Source organism: Bubalus kerabau, chromosome 1 (genome assembly GCF_029407905.1).
Source record: "Bubalus kerabau isolate K-KA32 ecotype Philippines breed swamp buffalo chromosome 1, PCC_UOA_SB_1v2, whole genome shotgun sequence".
Classification (NCBI taxonomy): domain Eukaryota; kingdom Metazoa; phylum Chordata; class Mammalia; order Artiodactyla; family Bovidae; genus Bubalus; species Bubalus kerabau.
In genome coordinates, this window is record NC_073624.1 from 182,852,706 (window position 1) to 182,872,206 (window position 19,501).

The 19,501-nt window shown below is 40.5% G+C and overlaps 1 protein-coding gene across 4 annotated transcripts in view; it reads left to right on the forward strand.

The window, feature by feature from the left end:
* The window catches only part of LOC129625537 (zinc finger protein 177-like), a 30,209-nt gene extending 11,122 nt beyond the window's left edge, over positions 1–19,087 (forward strand). For 2 of the 4 annotated variants that reach the window (XM_055544026.1, XM_055544037.1), the window contains 5 exons: positions 5,804–5,889; positions 6,755–6,881; positions 7,305–7,397; positions 7,767–7,849; positions 8,815–11,468. In XM_055544026.1, coding sequence (XP_055400001.1) covers positions 5,857–5,889; positions 6,755–6,881; positions 7,305–7,397; positions 7,767–7,849; positions 8,815–9,921 — 1,443 coding nt within the window. In that variant the 5' untranslated portion in view covers positions 5,804–5,856 and the 3' untranslated portion in view covers positions 9,922–11,468. The other 2 variants (XR_008701525.1, XM_055544046.1) reach the window with 2 other exon arrangements.
* The last annotated feature ends 414 nt before the right edge of the window (positions 19,088–19,501 follow it).

Below are 19,501 nucleotides of genomic sequence, written 5' to 3' on the forward strand. Positions count from 1 at the left end.
GAGTCTTCTCCAGCACCACAGTTCGAAAGTATCAATTCTTCAGTGCTCAGCCTTCTTTATGGTCCAACTCTCACATTCCTGCATGACAACTGGAAAAACCATTGCTTTGACTATATAGACCTTTGTCAGCAAAGTGATGTCTCTGCTTTTTAATAGGCTATCAAGGTTTGTCATAGCTTTCCTTCCAAGGAGCATCTTTTAATTGTAATAGCTTTATTGAGATATAATCACATGTAACTAAAGTGTATAATCCAGTGTATTTTAGTGTATTCCCAGAGATGTGCCACCCTCACCGCAATCTAATTTTAGAAGATTTTCATCATCCCAGAAAGAAATCCCATACTCATTAGCACTCACTCCCCATGCCTCACTACCCACCAGGCCCAGGTTACCACTAGTCTGTTTCTTGTCTTTATAGACTTGTCCATTCTGGACATTTCGTATACATGTAATCATATAATATTTAGTCTTTTGTGAATGGTTTCTTTCACTTAGTATAATATTTTCAAGGTTCATCCACATTGTAGGAAGTATCAGTACTTAATTCCTGTTAGTGGCCAAGTAATTCTTTTGTATGGATACATCACATTTATCCACTCACAATTTAATGGGCATTTGGGTTATTTTCCACATTTTGGCTGTTATAAGTAATGCTGCTGTGAGCTCTCCTGCTAAAGTTTTTGTGTGGACTTATTTTCATTTCTCTTGGGTTTATACCTAGGAGTGGAATGCTGATTCTTATGATAATCGTATATGTAACCTTTTGATAAACTGCAAATATTTCTAAAGAGGCTGTACCATTATTCTTTCCCATCAGCAAATAAGAGTTCTGATTTCTCCTCATCCTCACCAGTTGTTAGTCTTTTTGAGAATAATTATCAAAATGAGTGTCAGGTAGTATCTTGTGGTTTTAATTTGCATGTCCCTGGTAGTTAATAATAAGCATATTTTCATATGCTTAATGGCCATTGTATTTTTCTTTAGAAAAACATATTTTGCCCATTTTAAAAGTTGAGGGTTTTTTTTATTTTTTTTTATGGAGTTGGCTGAAAATATTTTTAAATCATTAGGCAATGTTGAGTATTATCAGACATTTTTAGTGTGTCATTGAGATGATCATACTATTTTCTACTTTGATCTATTGTGCTGTGTTCAGTTGCTCAGTCATGTCCAACTCTTTGTGACCCTATGGACGATAGCCTGCCAGGCTCCTCTGTTCATGGAATTTTCCAGGCCAGAATACTGGAGTGGGCTGCCATTTCTTCTCCAGGGGATCTTCCCAGCCTAGAGATAGAACCTTCATCTCCTGCACTGGCAGGTGGATTCTTTACCATGGAGCCACAAAGGAAGCCCATATATGTATATGTATATATATGTATAAATGTGTGTGTGTATATATATACACACACACATACACATACATATATGTATACAATGGATATAAATAAATCACTTTGCTGTACACCTGAAACTAACATGACATATATATCAATATACTTCAATTAAAAATTTTTAAACAAGCTTTTAACAGAAGTTTTTAGCATTATCACAACACCATTATGACACACCCCCAAGTTAATAGTTTTTCTTGATATTATCAGTGGTCTTTAGCCAAAGGTTACCAGGAACACACAGAATTAAGCAGGTTGGATTTATTACTTATTGCAGCAAGGCAGAATGCACACTATAGTGAACTGTGGGATGTCTTAATAAAGGAATGTTAGAAAAGACATTTGGTTTTGTACACATGAAGCTTACATAATTTTGTAAATCATTATTACCTCAATAAAAATAAACTTAAAAATTACTTTTAAAAAGGAAAGGAAGGGATTTCCCTGATAGTCCCATGGCTAAGACTCCCAGCTTCCAATGCAGGGGATCCAGGTTCAATCCCTGGTCAGAGACCTAGATCTCACGTGCCCCAACAAAGACCTGGTGCAGGAAATAAATAATAAATATTTTTAAAAAAAAAAGAAAGGGAAACATTGCTCTTGATAAACATATTAGCAAATTTGCTCATAAGTTTAATGAAAAAAATCATAGATCATTTTAACATCCAGGAAGATTGCTTTAAAGGGCATCTAGTATAAAACTGCTGACTCAGAAGCACACTGCATGGAGAAGGGAATTGGAGCCCACTCCAGTATTCTTGTCTGGAGAATTCCACGGACAGAGGAGCCTGGTGGGCTATAGTCCATGGGGCCACAAAGAGTTAGACACGACTGAGTGACTAACACTTGACTAGACTGCTTAAAAGGATGGAGCTGCATTGCTGAACTAACTCAGCATTGAGAGGGAGCAAGCTTTTTTATAATAAATCACTTTGGGGAAAAAAAAACACACTGCGTTTTGGAATTAAAAAATGTCATTCCAAGGATCAAAAGTGTGAGTTGTAAGTCAATGTGATTTTTCAAGCTATAGTGATATTTTCCAAGGGACGGTGATATTTAAAATTGTAGTTTAATCCAACAACAATACCTTTTTTTCTCACATTGGTAGAAATAGCTATTTTTGAAGGCAAATTCTCTAGTTTTCGAACTAATTTGTCAATGTTGAGCATTTTCTAGACTTTCTCCATGTCTGTTGACCTTTGTTCATTGAGAACCTAAAATCATGTAACTTAAAAGGAATATATCTTTGAGGTGCCAGCTGAAACCAGGAACTTTGTAAATGCCATTACAAAGCCTTAACGTTAAAATATTTTACCATATTTCTCTAATCTATAAAAAAAAAATTGGGGGCTTCCCTGGTGGCTCAGTTGGTCATAACTTTCCTTCTAAGGAGTAAGCGTCTTTTGATTTCATGGCTGCAATCACCATCTGCAGTGATTCTGGAGCCCCAAAAAATAAAGTCTGACACTGTTGCCCCATCTATTTCCCATGAAGTGATGGGACCAGATGCCATGATCTTCGTTTTCTGAATGTTGAGCTTTAAGCCAACTTTTTCACTCTCCTCTTTCACTTTCATCAAGTGGCTTTTTAGTTCCTCTTCACTTTCTGCCGTTAAGGGTGGTATCATCTGCATATCTGAGGTTATTGATACTTCTCCCAGCAATCTTTTTTCCAGCTTGTGCTTCTTCCAGCCCAGCATTTCTTATGATGTACTCTGCATATAAGTTAAATAAAGACCAACTTAGCATATTAAAAAGCAGAGACATTACTTTGCCAACAAAGGTCCGCCTAGTCAAGGCTATGGTTTTTCCAGTGGTTATGTATGGATGTGAGAGTTTGACTATAAAGAAAGCTGAGTGCTGAAGAATGGATGCTTTTAAACTGTGGTGTTGGAGAAGACTCTTGAGAGTTCCTTAGATTGCAAGGAGATCTAACCAGTCCATTCTAAAGGAGATGAGTCCTGGGTGTTCTTTGAAAGGAATGATGCTAAGGCTGAAACTCCAGTACTTTGGCCACTTCATGTGAAGAGTTGACTCTGACTCATTGGTAAAGACCCTGATGCTGGGAGGGATTGGGGGCAGGAGTAGAAGGGGACGACAAAGGATGAGATGGCTGGATGGCATCACCGACTCAATGGACATGAGTTTGGGTAAACTCCGGGAGTTGGTGATGGACTGGGAGGCCTGGCGTGCTGCGATTCATGGGGTCGCAAGGAGTCGGACATGACTGAGCAACTGAACTGAACTGAACTGGTGGCTCAGTAGTAAAGAATCCACCCACCCGTGCAGGAGATACGAGTTCAATCCCTGGTCTGGGCAGGTCCCACATGCTGCAGAGCAACTAAGCCCAAGCACCACAACTACTGAACCCATGTTCCACACTACTGAAGCCTGTGTACCACAACTAGAGAGTAGCCCCCACTCACTGCCACTAGAGAAAAGCCCACACAACAACGAAGACCCAGCACAGCCTAAAATAAATAACATTATTTTTTTTTTTTAAAGCTGTAAGGGCCACACATTGCAGTGAATTGTTACACCTCTTAAGTCTCTTAATCAGGAAGAGTTCTCCTTTCCTCTTTCTCCTCCAAACTGGATATTTCTGATTATGTCCTCTATATATCATTAAGCATGTCCTCTGTCCCCTTCTCTTACCCTTCTTCTATAAACTACTAATTAGATGAAAGGATTTGTTAGGATTTTTTTTTTAGCAAAAAATATTTTATAATTGGTATTGTCTCTTATTGCATCATATCAGAACTCATGGTGTCCACATGTCTCTTAAGATGTTAAGATTTATCAGCTTGATCTTCCTTTATAAAGTTGCCCAGCACATCTATTTAGTTAAAATAATCCCCTTCAGGTTTCTTCTTAGTTACAAAAAAAAAGGGGGGGGGGGTCACTTAATGGGGAAACCTGCTGCATACCACCTTAACCAAGTGATCAAAATTAACATCAGTATTCAGACACACTGTTGTCATATGTCTCCTGAAGTGATTCACTGAGGACAAGCATCAGTTATAAAATACATCATCCAAAAATAAACTTTGTGAATCTAACCATGAGAAAACAGACAAACTAAAACTGAGATGTAATCTGTAAAACATTTGACCTGGGACTTTTCAAACCTGAAAAGATGAAGAAAGGCCAAGGGACTGGTCCAGATTAAAGAAGATGAAAGAAACATAGTCTGAGGGTATAATCCTGGATGCAAAATTTTAAAGTGGCTGCTGTAAAGGATATTATTGGACTAGTTGGTAAAATTCTGCCTATGAATTATATGTTAGATAATAAATATTAAATCCTGGTTTTGATTGTGTTAGGGAAAGTCCTGAGTTCCTATGACACTCTGAAGTATATAGGAAAAAAGGGTCTGACACCTGCAATTTCCTCTCAAGTAGTTTCCTCTCAATATTCTTGATGAAGCACACACACACCCCTACAGAGAGGAGAAAGGAAGCAAATGTGACAAAACTTTAACAATTAGTAAAGAGTATAGGGAAGCTCATCATTTTTACACTAATTCTTACAACTTTTGAGTTTGAAATTTTTTCAAAGCTAGAAGTTGAAAATACATATTCCCATTCACTTTTCACATAATATTTTAGTAACCATTGATTGTCATTGCCTACTTGCATTAATTTACTAGTGGTTTCAGAATCGTGACTTTCTGATTCTAGCACTTTCTTCATAATAAATGAAACTTAGAATAAAGTTTGTATGATTATTCTGGAAAGAACTTTCTTGCATCACAACTATTTAGTAATAATAAAATGTTGTTCATAAAGGAGGGGACAGGATGATACAGGCTTGATTTTTTTTTTTTTTTTTTTTACGAATTTTCAGAATAACAAAATTATATCCTGGCCACCTCCAGTAGTGACCATTGACCGTTTTTTAGTAACATTATGGACTCATGCCTTTGTTTTATATTTGGTGTATTTCAACTGATTGTAATTACTCTTTATTAAATTGTTCCATTATAAGCCAGTGGGAACCTTTTTAAGTTTTCTCCTGTGTGGTAGATTCCTTCCTTTCTGGTATAAGCTGTTCCAGGCTTATGCTGAACATTTCTTGTTCCACACTGAACATAGTTCCCAAAGGAGTCCTAGTTTCTTATACAGAGGAATTTTAATACTAGAGGAATCATTGCTCCTGAATTGTTAGTGACTCTAGGCAATTTTGGTGGCTCAATCTAGGGAAAAGTTTAAAAAATAAGAACATACTGCATTCTCAATTCCTAATTGTTCTTGGGTAAGGAGATAAATTCTTTACTGTATTATGTGTATATATATATATGTGCATTTAGGTGCGTGTGGTTACTCTGAAGCTAGTATGAGGACTCTTACAAGGCCTCTAAGTGTTGAATATCTGTCAGGCCCAGAATCTCATGGCTTCTTTCTTCGTTTCTAGGTCTTCATGGTCAGAACTCTGCCAAGCCAGGAGGGAGACACACAAAAGAAAGAATGGCTGCAGGATTGCTGACAACCTGGTCACAGGTATGCGGGAAGTTACTCTTTCCAAAAAAACATCACTGTTCCCAAAGGCTACATCTCTTGCCCGTGACCCAGAGCTTCACAGCCCAACCAGGCTAGCCTCAGTTCAGTTCAGTTCAGTTCAGTCACTCAGTCGTGTCCGACTCTTTGCGACCCCATGAATCGCAGCACGCCAGGCCTCCCTGTCCATCACCAACTCCCAGAGTTCACTCAGACTCATGTCCATCGAGTCAGTGATGCCATCCAGCCATCTCATCCTCTGTCGTCCCCTTCTCCTCCTGCCCCCAATCCCTCCCAGCATCAGAGTCTTTTCCAATGAGTCAACTCTTCACGTGAGGTGGCCGAAGTACTGGAGCCTCAGGCTCCCTCAGTTCTTTGGGCTTCTTAGAATGGGAGAGAGAGAATGTTTAAAGAAAGGCTTCAACATTTGTTTTGTGTTTCAGATAATCCCCCAGGGTGAGTGAGAGTTCCATATTCTGCTGGCTGCCATGAAGGAAAATAAAGACTTTTTTTCACTAGGAAAAACATTGATTTTCCAAGTATTTTCTCATTCTATAGTATGCTCAATCTGTACTAGATCTTGAATAAGATTAGAAGACTCCTTGCAACCTAGTTGTGGCAATATCAGCTCAGTTGTGTTAGAAAAGCTTCTAAAAACCATGAGCCTGAAAGAGATGGCCCAGTGAGTGAGAACAGAAGTGGAAGTTTCCAAGAACTTGGGTGAGATGATAAGAGGCCTCTGAAGAATGTCTGAGCTTACTGCACATTGGGTCTTCTCCCCAAGTCCTCTCAGCCTCACCCATCATCTTTCTGGTTCAGAGTTAGAGATAGTTCTTGGCTGAACCTGAATGTATACATGGTGTTTTAGGAGTTGGTGACCTTCGAGGAAGTGTCAGTGGACTTCTCACAGGAGGAGTGGGCCCTGCTGGCCCCCGCTCAGAAAATCCTGTACAGAGATGTGATGTTGGAGAACTTTAGGAACCTGGCCTCAGTGGGTAAAGTTGGCCTCATTCCTTCATATTCATTTGTTCATGCATGTACTAGTTCTTCATCACTTGTCTCTCCCAGGAACTGAAAAGAACAGCTATACACAGTAAACACAGAATGGACGGTTCCTGCCCTTGTGGGGCAGTCTTATCACTTCCCAAGAAAATTCACTGATTGATTTTCTCAGTCCTTAAAAAATTTAGGTAATTTACAGATCTTGGGCTTAGAATTCAAGGGTCAGATCATGTGGGAAAAGGTGTGCGGGTGTTTGTCTTACGGTTCTTTGTGAAAAGGCTATGTAATCTGATTCTTTTGCTGCTCTTGCCTATCTTTAGAATCCTTGAAAACCAAAGTATTGGAATCAGTTTTGTGGAAAGATTCCTTGTCTCCTTCACAGTCTCCCCACATCATGTGTCTTTTCCCATGAGCAGGGTATCATCTCTGCAAACACAGTCCAATCACTGAGGTGGCGCAGGAAGAGCTGAGGCCAGAGGGGAGAGGAATTCTCCAAAGTACTTGTACAGGTGAGCCCCAGGCAGGAAAGGGTCATTGTATGGAATAGCCACAGCTTGGGAGTGGTGGTACAGTTGTCAGTCATTGTGAGATAAGAAGGCTGAGACCATTACATGAGCTTTACGTCTCAAGCCTCCAGAATTCTATGTAAAATACCTCACACTTCCGTTGCTTGTTCCTATCATTGGCATCTTTTCCCAGAGAGAGCCAAGTTCGTAAATTAATCTCTCTGGTCACTGGTTATATCTTCTCTCTCACATTTTCCTCCTATATTTAGGGTTATTAATTAAAAACAAATCGATAGCATGCCTGCCTCCTTTTTTCTTTCACCCCTACTTTTTCTCCCAATAATTATAAAAAATTTCCCCATTCACTTTCAGATGGGGCTACTCAACTTAAATCAAAAGATGTAATTCTCATGCAGAATGTTCCTGGAGAAAAAACTGCTGATGGCATGAAAATGGTGAGATTCACTAGAAATTATTCCTGTTTTTTAAGACTGGGAGATCTCTGTGAATTTCAAGGAATTAAAACAGCAGCAGCACCCAAGAAAGAGGAGACACTTGAGGCAAGTAGAATCATTCATCAGAAAGCTGCATCAGGAAATCCTTTATTAATCCCATAAAATTGGAGAAATCTCCAAACCTACCTCAACACTTGCAGCCTTGCAGAGAATATCAAAAAGTAAAATTTACCTGGGCTTCCCTGGTAGTGCAATGGTAGAGAATCTGCCTGCCACTGCAGGAGATGCAGATTCAATCCCTGAGTTGGGAAGATCCCCTGGAAAAGGAAATGGCTACTCACTCCAGTATTCTTAGTTAGGAAATCCCATGGACAGAGGAGCCTGGTGACCATGAGGTCACAAAAGAAACACAACATAGCGACTAAACAACAACAACAAACATTTACTCAAATGTCATTCCACTATTAAGTATTGAATAAATCATTCATTCTTCACCCATGATTAGAAAAACTATAATTAGGATGCCCTTTGATGGAATGAATTCCATGGGGCCTTGGGAAGAGTATTCAGCTATTTCAACTTGAAAGAATAAGGCAAAAAATATACACACATCCTGAAAATGGCAAAAATGTTAGTCATAATAATATACTTCCTATATATGGCAGGATCCACATGGAAATGAGTTCCTGTGTAATAAAAGTGAGAAAGCCTTTGTGCATGTTAAGTCACTTCAGGCATGTCCGACTCTGTGCAGACCCTATGGACTGTAGCCTGCCAGGCTCCTTTGTCCATGGGATTCTCCAGGCAAGAATACTGGAGTGGGCTGCCAAGCCCTTCTCCACGGGATATTCCCAACCCAGGGATCAAACCCAGGTCTCCTGCATTGCAGGCAGATTCTTTATTGTTTGAGCCACCAGGGAAGCCCCAAAAAGGCCTTTAGTCATCACTTACTCCTTTTTCTGTAGGCACCAACCCACCCTGGTGAGAAACCATTGGAATGTGATCACTGTAGAAAATTCTTCAGAAAGAATTATCACCTTATTCGTACAAGATATTGCAAGGGCGAGAAATGCTACAAATATAAACAATATGGGAAAGACTTTGGCCATCCCTCAACTCTTAGGAATCATTTAAGTACTCACATTGGAGAGAAAATTCTTGAATTCAGTGATTGTGGAAAAACTTTTAATCAAGAGTCATCCCTTAGGAAACACTTCAGAACTCTCACAGGAGAAAAATCTGAGTGTAATCAACATCTTATGTCCAAATTACACTCTTCCTTCTCAGTACATAAACAAATACCTACTGAAGAGAAACTCCATGAACGCAGTGACTGTGGAAAAAGATCTTTCCATAGTGTCCACAAAAAAATATGTACTGTGAAAGAAAGCTCAAAATGTAATGGACATGGGAAAGTTTTCACTGGCCCCTTGTCCCTTCAGATATGTATGAGACCTCACACTGGAGAGAAAGCTTATGAATGTAGGGACTGTGGGAAAGCCTTTGTTTTTCAATCTTCCCTTAAGAAACACGTAAGATCACACACTGGAGAGAAACCTTATGAGTGTAATCACTGCGGAAAATCCTTCAGCCAGAGCTCTCACCTTAACGTTCACAAAAGAACTCACACTGGAGAGAAACCTTACGACTGTAAGGAATGTGGCAAGGCTTTCACTGTTCCTTCATCCCTTCAGAAACATATGAGAACCCATACTGGAGAGAAACCCTATGAATGCAGTAACTGTGGGAAAGCCTTTATTGATCAGTCATCCCTTAAGAAACATATCCGATCTCACACTGGAGAGAAACCTTATGAGTGTAATCACTGTGGAAAATCCTTCAGCACAGGCTCTTATCTCATTGTGCACAAGAGAGCTCACACTGGAGAGAAAACCTATGCATGTAAAGAATGTGGGAAGGCCTTTAGGAATTCCTCTTGCCTAAGAGTACATATGAGAACTCATACAGGGGAGAAGCCTTATAAATGTATCCAGTGTGGAAAAGCATTCAGCACTAGCACTAACCTTATCATGCACAAGCGAATACATACTGGGCAGAAGCTCTGTGAATGAAATGACTACAAGCTAGCCTTAAGGGCTCCTTCCCCTCTCAGTCATTTTCGAATACACTCTGGAGAGAAACCACATTATGACCAATTTAGAAGGCCATCAGGCACAATTCTTCAGTTACATTATACTGAGGCAAACATAAATGTTACGCTTCTGTGATTATATTTATCAGTGAGTGTTTAAAGTGTGACAACTCATTAGCTGATGAGTATTAAAGATTATATAGCACTCTAAATTCCCCCTGATGTACATCACAAAGGTTTTGTTTTTGTTTTTGTTTTTAGTATTTATTTATGTATTTATTTGGCTACAACAAGTCTTAATTGCAGCATGTAGGATCCTCAGTCTTCATTGTGGCAAACAAGATCTTTAGTCACAACATACAGGATCTAGTTCCCTGACCAGGAATTGAACCTAGGTACGCCCTCTGCATCGGGAGTGTGGAGTCTTAGCCACAGGACCACAAGGGAAATCCCTCACTAAGGTTTAGGTATGTAATGTTTTTATTATAAGTAAGTACTAAGTATTGTGCATTTCTCATCAAGATATCTTGGACTGGACTATAGGTTATTTATAAATATGTATTTTAATGTATGGGCTGGGCATATTTTAATTATCTTTTAGTTATAGATTCCTAATTGAATTGTACTGTCCACAGAATGCCTGATCTTCATGACATAGATCAATAACATACAAACAGAAAATTATTAGAGACTTGCTATGTAGCCTAATGTGTGAGATATAAGAAGTTGCTGTCCCAATATCCATTTCTCCCTTGCTTCCTTCAAGTAACAAAACTACAGTTGTGTTCAGATTAGCAGTGTAGACAATTTCTGAGGACTCATCTCCCAGCTTTTCTTGCAGCTGTGAGTACCCATGACCTCACAGTCTTGGCCTGTGAGAAAGAAGCAAGAGGTCATGGCTTGTGGGTTCTAAAGAATTCCATGGAAATGGGAGCATGGCATCTGGCATTTTCACTTTACCATCTGCCCTCAGGTTTATCTCTTTTTTCTTAGAGAATAGACCAATAAGATGACAATCATAGACTACTGATTATATAATAGACACGTAAGGTATTTTTTGGATGTATATAAGCAACTATGAGTTGCTTGTTTCTGAATTTCATGTAACATGAGAAAAATAAACTCCTAACTGGTTTAAATCACTCGTGTGGGAAGAATCTGTTACAGTGGATTTCAGTCTTAACTGATGCATCTCATATATGGTCAAGCTTTAAGAATCCTTCAAGGGAGAGGGAGCATATGTATTCTTATGGGTGATTCATGTTGTTGTATGGCAGAAACCAACAACATTGTAAAGCAGTTCTTCTCCAATTAAAAAAAATTTTTTTAATCCTTCAAGTATAGTTGAAAACAATGTGTATTCTGTAATTGTTGAGTATAGGTCAGTTTTCATTCCAGTCCCAAAGAAAGGCGATGCCAAAGAATGCTCAAAACTACCACACAATTGCATTCATCTCACATGCTAACAAGTTCAATTCAGTTCAGTTCAGTTGCTCAGTCATATCTGACTTTTTTGAGTAATGTTTAAAATTTTCCAAGCCAGGCTTCAACAGTATGTGAACTGCGAACTTCCAGGTGTTCAAGCTGGATTTAGAAAAGGCAGAGGAACCAGAGATCAAATTGCCAACATCCATTGCACCATCAAAGCAAGAGAGTTCCAGAAAAACATCTACTTCTGCTTTATTGACTATGCCAGTGCCTTTGACTGTGTGGATCTCAACAGACTGGAAAATTCTTAAAGAGATGGGAATACCAGACCACCTTACCTGCCTCCTGAGAAATCTGTGTGCAGATCAAGAAGCAACAGTTAGAACTAGACATGAAACAACAGACTGGTTCCAAATCAGGAAAGGAGTATGTCAAGGCTGTATATTGTCACCCTGCTTATTTAACTTATATGCAGGGTACATCATGGGAAATGCTGGGCTGGATGAAATACAAGCTGGAATCAAGATTGCCAAGAGAAATATCAATAACCTCAGATACACAGATGACACCACCCTTATGACAGAAAGTGAAGAAGAACTAAAGAGCCTCTTGATGAAAGAGAGTGAAAAAGTAGGCTTAAAACTCAGCATTCAGAAAACTAAGATCATGGCATCTGGTCCCATCACTTTATGGCAAATAGATGGGGAAACAGTGAGAGACTATTTTCTTGGGCTCCAAAATCACTGTAGATGGTGACTGCAGCCATGAAATTTAAAAAGATGCTTACTCCTTGGAAGAAAAGCTATGACCAACCTAGACAACATATTAACAAGCAGAGACACTACTTAGCCAACAAAGGTCCATGTTGTCAAGCTATGGTTTTTTCCATAGTCATGTATGGATATGAGTTGGACTATAAAGAAAGCTGAGCACCAAAGAATTGATGATGCTTTTGAACTATGGTGTTGGAGAAGACTCTTAAGAGTCCCTTGTACTGCAAGGAGATCCAACCAGTCAGTCCTCAAGGAAATCAGTCCTGAATATTCATTGGAAGGACTGATGTTGAAGCTGAAGCTCCAATACTTTGGCCACCTGATGTGAAGAACTGGCTTCTTGGAAAAGACCCTGATGCTGGAAAGATTGAAGGCAGGAGTAGAAGGGTATGACACAGGATGAGATGGTTGGATGGCATCACCAACCCCATGGACATGAGTTTGAGAAAGCTCTGAGACTTGGTGATGGACAGGGAAGCCTGGCCTGCTGTAGTCCATGGGGTCACAAAGAGTTGAACACAACTGAGTGACTGAACTGAATTGAATAGATTTTCAGTATATCTGATGAATAAATCTTGTGTTTTTAAAACCTGTATCATTACAAACTTTATCTCCTGATCACCCCTTTATTGAGAGAGGTATTTTAGTGTCCCAGTATGACAGTGGATATTAGGTTGTTTTTTAATTCTTTTATTTTGAGGCCATAGAACTGGAAGCACACAAATGTAGCCATTTTATATGTTTCTGATAAATTATCCTTTCATTCTTAAATAGTGTCTGTTCTTTTCCTGTTAATAAGTATTTATTGCCAACCCAGGTATCGAACCCGGTCTCCCACATTGTAAGCAGACACTGTACTGTCTGAGCCACCAGGGAATTCCCTCACTTGATATAAATGTGAGCTGTTGACCTACTGCATGCATGCTAAGTTGCTTCAGCGGTGTCCAACCTGTTGTGACCCTGTGGCCTGTAGCCTGCCAGGTTCCTCTGTCCAAGGGATTCTCCAGGCAAGAATACTTGGGTGGGTTGCCATGCCCTCCTCCAGGAGATCTTCCTGATCCAGGAATTGAATCCACATCTCTTTAAGTCTCCTGCATTGGCAGGTGGGTTTTTTACCACCAGCACCACCTGGGAAGCCCCAGGATAACATTTTCTCCCTACCAATTTTAAAGACAACCAGAAACAACCTTTCTTCATCACCATATTATTTATGATGTTCCTTGCAACACCAAGGGACATCTCCTCCACAACATCCCTTGTGGGAGACAAAGAGACCTGGAGGTCCCCAGCAGCTGTCCAACCAAAGACACCAGCAACCCTCACCTATCTCTCTGTTGCTCCTTGCTTGGCTTCTATCGTGATTTGTTCCCCAACCTACTGGGATATGAGGGATCTCATCCATAGAGACTGGTGGCTCAGTATTTAATGAAAAATGAAAAGGGGGAGGGACATTTTGTTCTAATTCCCAAGAAATCTCAGAAGGTTTCTCAAATCAGTTTGTAAAGCTCCTGGTCAGTGTGCTTGGGCTCTGGTGAATGCCACTGCCTATCACCATGAAAGAGCGTCTTCCTGAAAATCAAACTTAGAAAATAGGGATTGCCCCACCTTGGCTATAGACTCTAGTCTCTCTGAGGTTGACAGGGCCATTCTAGAAAGGGAGGCTACTGCTCAGAGCAGGAGTCACTCAGGACCATCAGGAGCTTATCAGGTAAGTATCTTAACAAAAATAAAAAAGGGAAAGACAGGAGACCAAAAGAAAAAATATAAAGGCTGGGGCTTTACAGGTTTACAGGCAGTCTCCTCAACCCCTATCAAAAAAAGGGGAAACAAAATATTATATACCAAGCAGTTGTGAAATCTAGCAAATGTAATGCTAGTCTCAGCTTGCTTACTGATTTAAAAATGAAACAAAATTCAAAGAAAAATTTGTCCTGGGACTCCCCAGACAGGCTTAGAGATGTCTGGTGTGTACCGATCCCTTCTGTTGGGGCCTCGAGGACTCTCAGAACCAGGTCCAGAGGCCGCTACAGCAAAATGTAAGGGTGCCTCCACAGGGTCATTCTGGTTTCATCTTGTGCTCTGCTCTTCAAAAGCATCCAAAGCAACCTTTATGAGTTTTCTTCAAGAGGTGAGGAATTTCTGCCTTTAAAGTCGTTGACTCCAACCTCGTGTCCTGACATCCTTACGGTCCTGGAGATTCTGGTGAGCAGTGGGGGAAAGTGGTGATCCATGTTTGGATATGTTAAAGGTTATTGATATTTAACAAAAAGAAGCTAACCTTTAGATACAGGATGTTAAAAGAACTTAAGCATGAAGAAAGTCTGTGGAAGAAGTGAATAAACAAAAGCAAATTAAATGAAAATGGAATTGAAAACTAACATGAGAAGGTGATTTTCTGAAGAGATTCATAAAATAGATGAATGTTGGACTAAGTATGATGGGGCATTGCTCCTTGTCCAAGGCAAGGAGAGAGTGCAGAACTGTTTTGAGTGTGTCCAATGAAGACCTGTGGAGGCTTACCAGTACTTTAATGTATTCTGAATTCTTTTGTAAAAAGTTTCATACATTTTTTTGCAATCTTTTTGGGTCAAGTATGGGAGACCTAATGATTTCTCCCTTCTTTATTTTGCCCAGGAAATAGCAAAATATATGTAGGGTGTCTGTGTGTCTCTGTTTCTATGTGTGTGTAGGATAACATTTTTTTTTTTACCTGTTTGATTGTTTTCCCATATTACTAATGAATTGATTTATCAATTATTCTTTTATTGTCTATCTTCTGTAATAAGAATGATGGATATTTAATGCCTATAATATTTTCTGTATATGTTACTGTTCTCAAGTGATTGCCTGGCTTAGTGGCATTGAAAGAATAAAGGAATAATCCAGTGATGGTAAAGAATCTGCGTCCAATGCGGGAGACATGTGTTCGATCCCTGGGTTGGGAAGATCCCCTGGAGAAGGGAAGGCTACCCACTCCAGTATTCCGGCCTGGAGAATTTCATGGACTGTATAGTCCATGGGGTCGCAAAGAGTTGGACACAACTGAACGACTTTCACTTTCAAGAACTTAAAAAGGCCCAGAGCTTCAAGCTTCTCTAACATCCATTAAGAGAAACTCAAGGGTGTTGACCAAATAAACGTTTTATTTTCTCCCTTCATAAGCCCAGAAGCACCCTGAGTGCCTGCTAAGTCACTTCAGTCATTTCCGACTTTGCAAACCTGTGGACTGTAGCCTATGAAGCTCCTCTGTCCATGGGGATTCTCCAGGCAAGAATACTGGAGTGGGTTGCCATGCCCTCCTCTAGGGGACCTTCTCCACCCAGGGATCAAACCAGGCAGGTGGGTTCTTTACCATTAGCACCACCTGGGAAGCCCTTTTAGCAGCAGCCTACACCAGTGCTTTTCCGATATAATGTATAGATCATGTACATAATGAAAATATTTTCAGTGCCTACAATAATAATGAAAGATGAAATTTGTTTATATGAATATATTTTATCCTATATATACTCAAATATTAATTAAACACTTAGTCAATATTAAAAATGAGATGAGGAGGGCATGGCAACCCACTCCAGTATTCTTGCCTGGAGAATCCCATGGACAGAGGAGCCTGGCAGGCTACAGTCCATAGGGCTGCACAGAGTTGCACATGACTGAAATGACTTAGCACACATACACACATAAAACAATGAGATGTTTTACATTGTTTTCTTCATGCAAAGGGATTTGAATCTACCAGACATTAAATTTTTATCCTATATGCTTGATTTCTGTTTAGAGTTTACATAATTCACAGTGGAAAGAGTAGATTCCAATAATCAAGTTGTTCTAAAAATATACGTGAGGTATAAGCTCCTAATGAGAGATCTGGTACATAATGTCTTCAGTGAATATCAATTGATGTTACTGATATTGCCATATAGAGTATACTCTTTTTGTAACTATCATCTACATAGGCCGAATTTATGATGTTGTATATGAGATAACTAGTATTTCTTGTTTGGTGTTTGGTATGAAGCAAGACTCTAGATAACCCAGTCTCCCAGGGGATGGAGATATCCCTATCCGTTTATATTTATAAGCTGCCTTACATGATCTTGACATCAAAGAATGAAATTTTGAGGCAAATTTTACCATCATCACAACATTGCCAGGAGCCAGCATGAGAGTCCCCACCCATGACTGCCGGGAGCCAGCACGGGAGTCCCCACCCCATGACAAGGTCATGCGGGAGAGATCTGGTGGGCAAGGTGAGCCAGAACTCGAGGGGTGCCCCTCTGGGCCTGCCTGAGCATCTACCCCAAAACCTGAGCCTGTCTGTTTTACTGCTTCATGACTTTCACCAACTCCTTTGACAGTCATGAGGGGCTATCCCCAACCACTCTTATCTGTAAGAAAAGCAACTTAGAGCTCTAGTTACTAAGTCTCCAGGGTATAATAAGGTGTGTTCCAATTGTGATCCCCTCAGAAAGCCTTCTAACCTGCCCAACAGGTTTCCAGACTCCTACAGCTATGCATGTGATTGTTTATAGTCCCCCAACTGTATGAGGTACAAGGAGACTCGGTTATTTTAACAATACAGAGCCTTCCGGAGAGTTAGAAAATGTCAAAATAGAACCAATAGAAAAATTCTTTGTCCAGTTAATGCCTGCTGCCAAGTTTCCATATTTCCCACCCACTATGTCCCTGAAAGTGTATTGATTAATATAGTTGATATATAAGAAATATAAGTAGAAGCTTTAATGTTAGTAATAACCTTGGACCCCTAAGCTAATAAATTCTTCCTTTAATTACCCCCACTGCACCCTTGCCCTATAGGAATGCAACTCTGCCTAGTGCTTTTGGGGAGTGGTACTAAACTCTAAAGTCACCTTTGGAGAAAAGTTTTTCTGGCTGACTAACTCTTATCAGAAGAAAAATGTTAGCAGGTCTCCTGACCAGATGATGTAAATCATAAAGCCTTTGTATCTGAAGAAAAGCCTGGTTTCAAGGTCTGCTGACTTTGCATGCGTTTACATCCCCTCTTATCTTCTATGTACAACTTTGAGTATAAAAGCCCCTGCTGGAAATAAAGCTACGAACCCTGCTCACTAAGCTCGGTCTCCCCGTGTCGTTCTTTTTCGTCTCCTTTTCTTTCCTTTTGTCTCTACTCTTTCTTCAGGCCAAAGTAATTGGAACGTGGGGGTATATTGATTTCCCACGTAAACCAATTATAATTAGGCCTCTGATTCTCTCCACTGACGCTATCCCTTTTCGCCAACGCCGTCATCCTGAGGGAATCCCTGGATCCTACCGGGGCTGGACCCCAGTACAACATGACAGCTATGATATGTCCCATGAGAAGTCTTTGTTAATGCCATTTTTCAGAGACCCTAGGTTAGGATCTGCCAGTTTCCTTTAGTCTGGGCCTGAGCTGTCATACTTCTGGTTCATCTAGGAACTGCTGAAGGAAGCCAGAGAATGCTGTTCTCTAAGTAAATTTTCTGGAATGTGTGTTAAGTAGAGTTGCTGTATAATATTATTCATGTATTTTATTGTCTTGGCAAGTGAAAAGTCACATTACCCAGATCTTAAGGTCCCTTACACATAAAATGAAGCCACTGTCTTTTCCTAATGGGCAGTGTGGCTCACCATCCCCTTTTCTGGCTCCAGGTGAGACAAGGCTATTCTGATATTTCACAGCAGTAGTGTGGATTTATGTGAGATTTCTTGGATGTGAAGAATATTCAGAAGTTTCGAGCTAGAGTGGAATGACTTTCAGGCAGTGACTGTGGGAATTATGACCATTTCTGTGTGCCCATGCCTTCTTTCTTTTCTCCTAGGTGTTCTTTCTAAGGGCCCTTTCTGCCTTCCTGAGGGAAAGGATAATGTCTTGAGTGTTTGAGAAGTTGCTCTTGGTAAGAAGACAGAGTATCCTTCTACAAAATGGCCTGCTACATCCACCAGTGGACACATTTTGTTTAGGTAGACCCTTGTCCAGAACTTCTTAAAGAAAAGCCACTGCAGGACTCAGTCCCTGGGAAATCCCCTCCCAAAATGGAGTCTTATTCTGGTGACACATTCAGTTCAGTTCAGTCACTCAGTTGTGTCCAACTCTGTAACCCCATGGACTGCAGCCTGCCAGGCTTCCCTGTCCATCACCATCTCCCAGAGCCTGCTCAAACTCGTCTCCATCAAGTCTGGTGCCATCCAACCATCTCATCCTCTGTTGTCCCCTTCTCATCCTGCCCTCAGCCTTTCCCAGCATCAGGGTCTTTTCCAGTGAGTCTGTTCTTTGCATCCGGTGGGCAAAGTATTGGAGCTTCAGCTTCATCATCAGTCCTTCCAATGAATATTCAGGATTGATTTCCTTTAGGATTGACTGGTTTGATCTCCTTGCAGTCCAAGGGATTCATTACCCTGAATGATCTCAGTATTTCAGTAATTACCTCCTAATACTGCTTTTCACAATGGTGACTGCATTGTTTTTGTTTTGCCTGGTGCACTTACATAGTAACGAAGATGACCATCAATTTCTCATCAGCATGTACACGGCCTCCAATTGGCTTACAACTGTGCAGCCAAAGGGAAATGCTTTTAGGCTCATTGTATTTAGATAAGTTCATGTATTCCTTGTTCCTGTAGAGCCATAGCTGAAGAATATCAATCATGAGTGAGTGTAGATGGAAGAGAACCTAGGACCAATGTGACCTGGGAGAGATGAGATGTTGAATACCTCTTCCTATGGGTCACCCATCTCCATTCCCCACTAAACATTGGCGGAAATCTTACTTTACTGAAGCTAGTATGTGTGTGATGGTTTAGGACTCAATGACCTTTGCTGATGTGGTTGTGGACTTCACCCAGGAAGAGTGGACTTTACTGGACCTCTTTCAGAGAAAGCTATACAGACATGTGATGCTAGAGAACTACAAGAACCTCACCACAGCAGATAAGGCTGCTATCATTCCTATAGCCTCTTAGAAAACAGATATTTGTGATGCACTTACTCTTGCAGCATGATGTTGTTCAGTCACTCAGTCATGTCCAACTCTTTGCGACCCCATGGACTGCAGCACACCAGGCAACCCTGTCCATCACCATCTTCTGGAGCTTGCTCAAACTCATGTCCATTGAGTCAGTGATGCCATCCAACCATCTCATCTTCTGTCCTCTCCTTTTCCACCTAACTTCAATCTTCCCCAGCATCAGGGTCTTTTCTAATGAGTCAGCTCTTCGCATCAGGTGGCCAAAATACTGGAGCTACAGCTTTAGCATCAGTCCTTCCATTGAATATTCAGGATTGATTTCCTTTAGGATTGACTAGGTTGAGCTCCTTGCAGTCCAAAGGACTCCCGGGAGTCTTCTCCAACACCA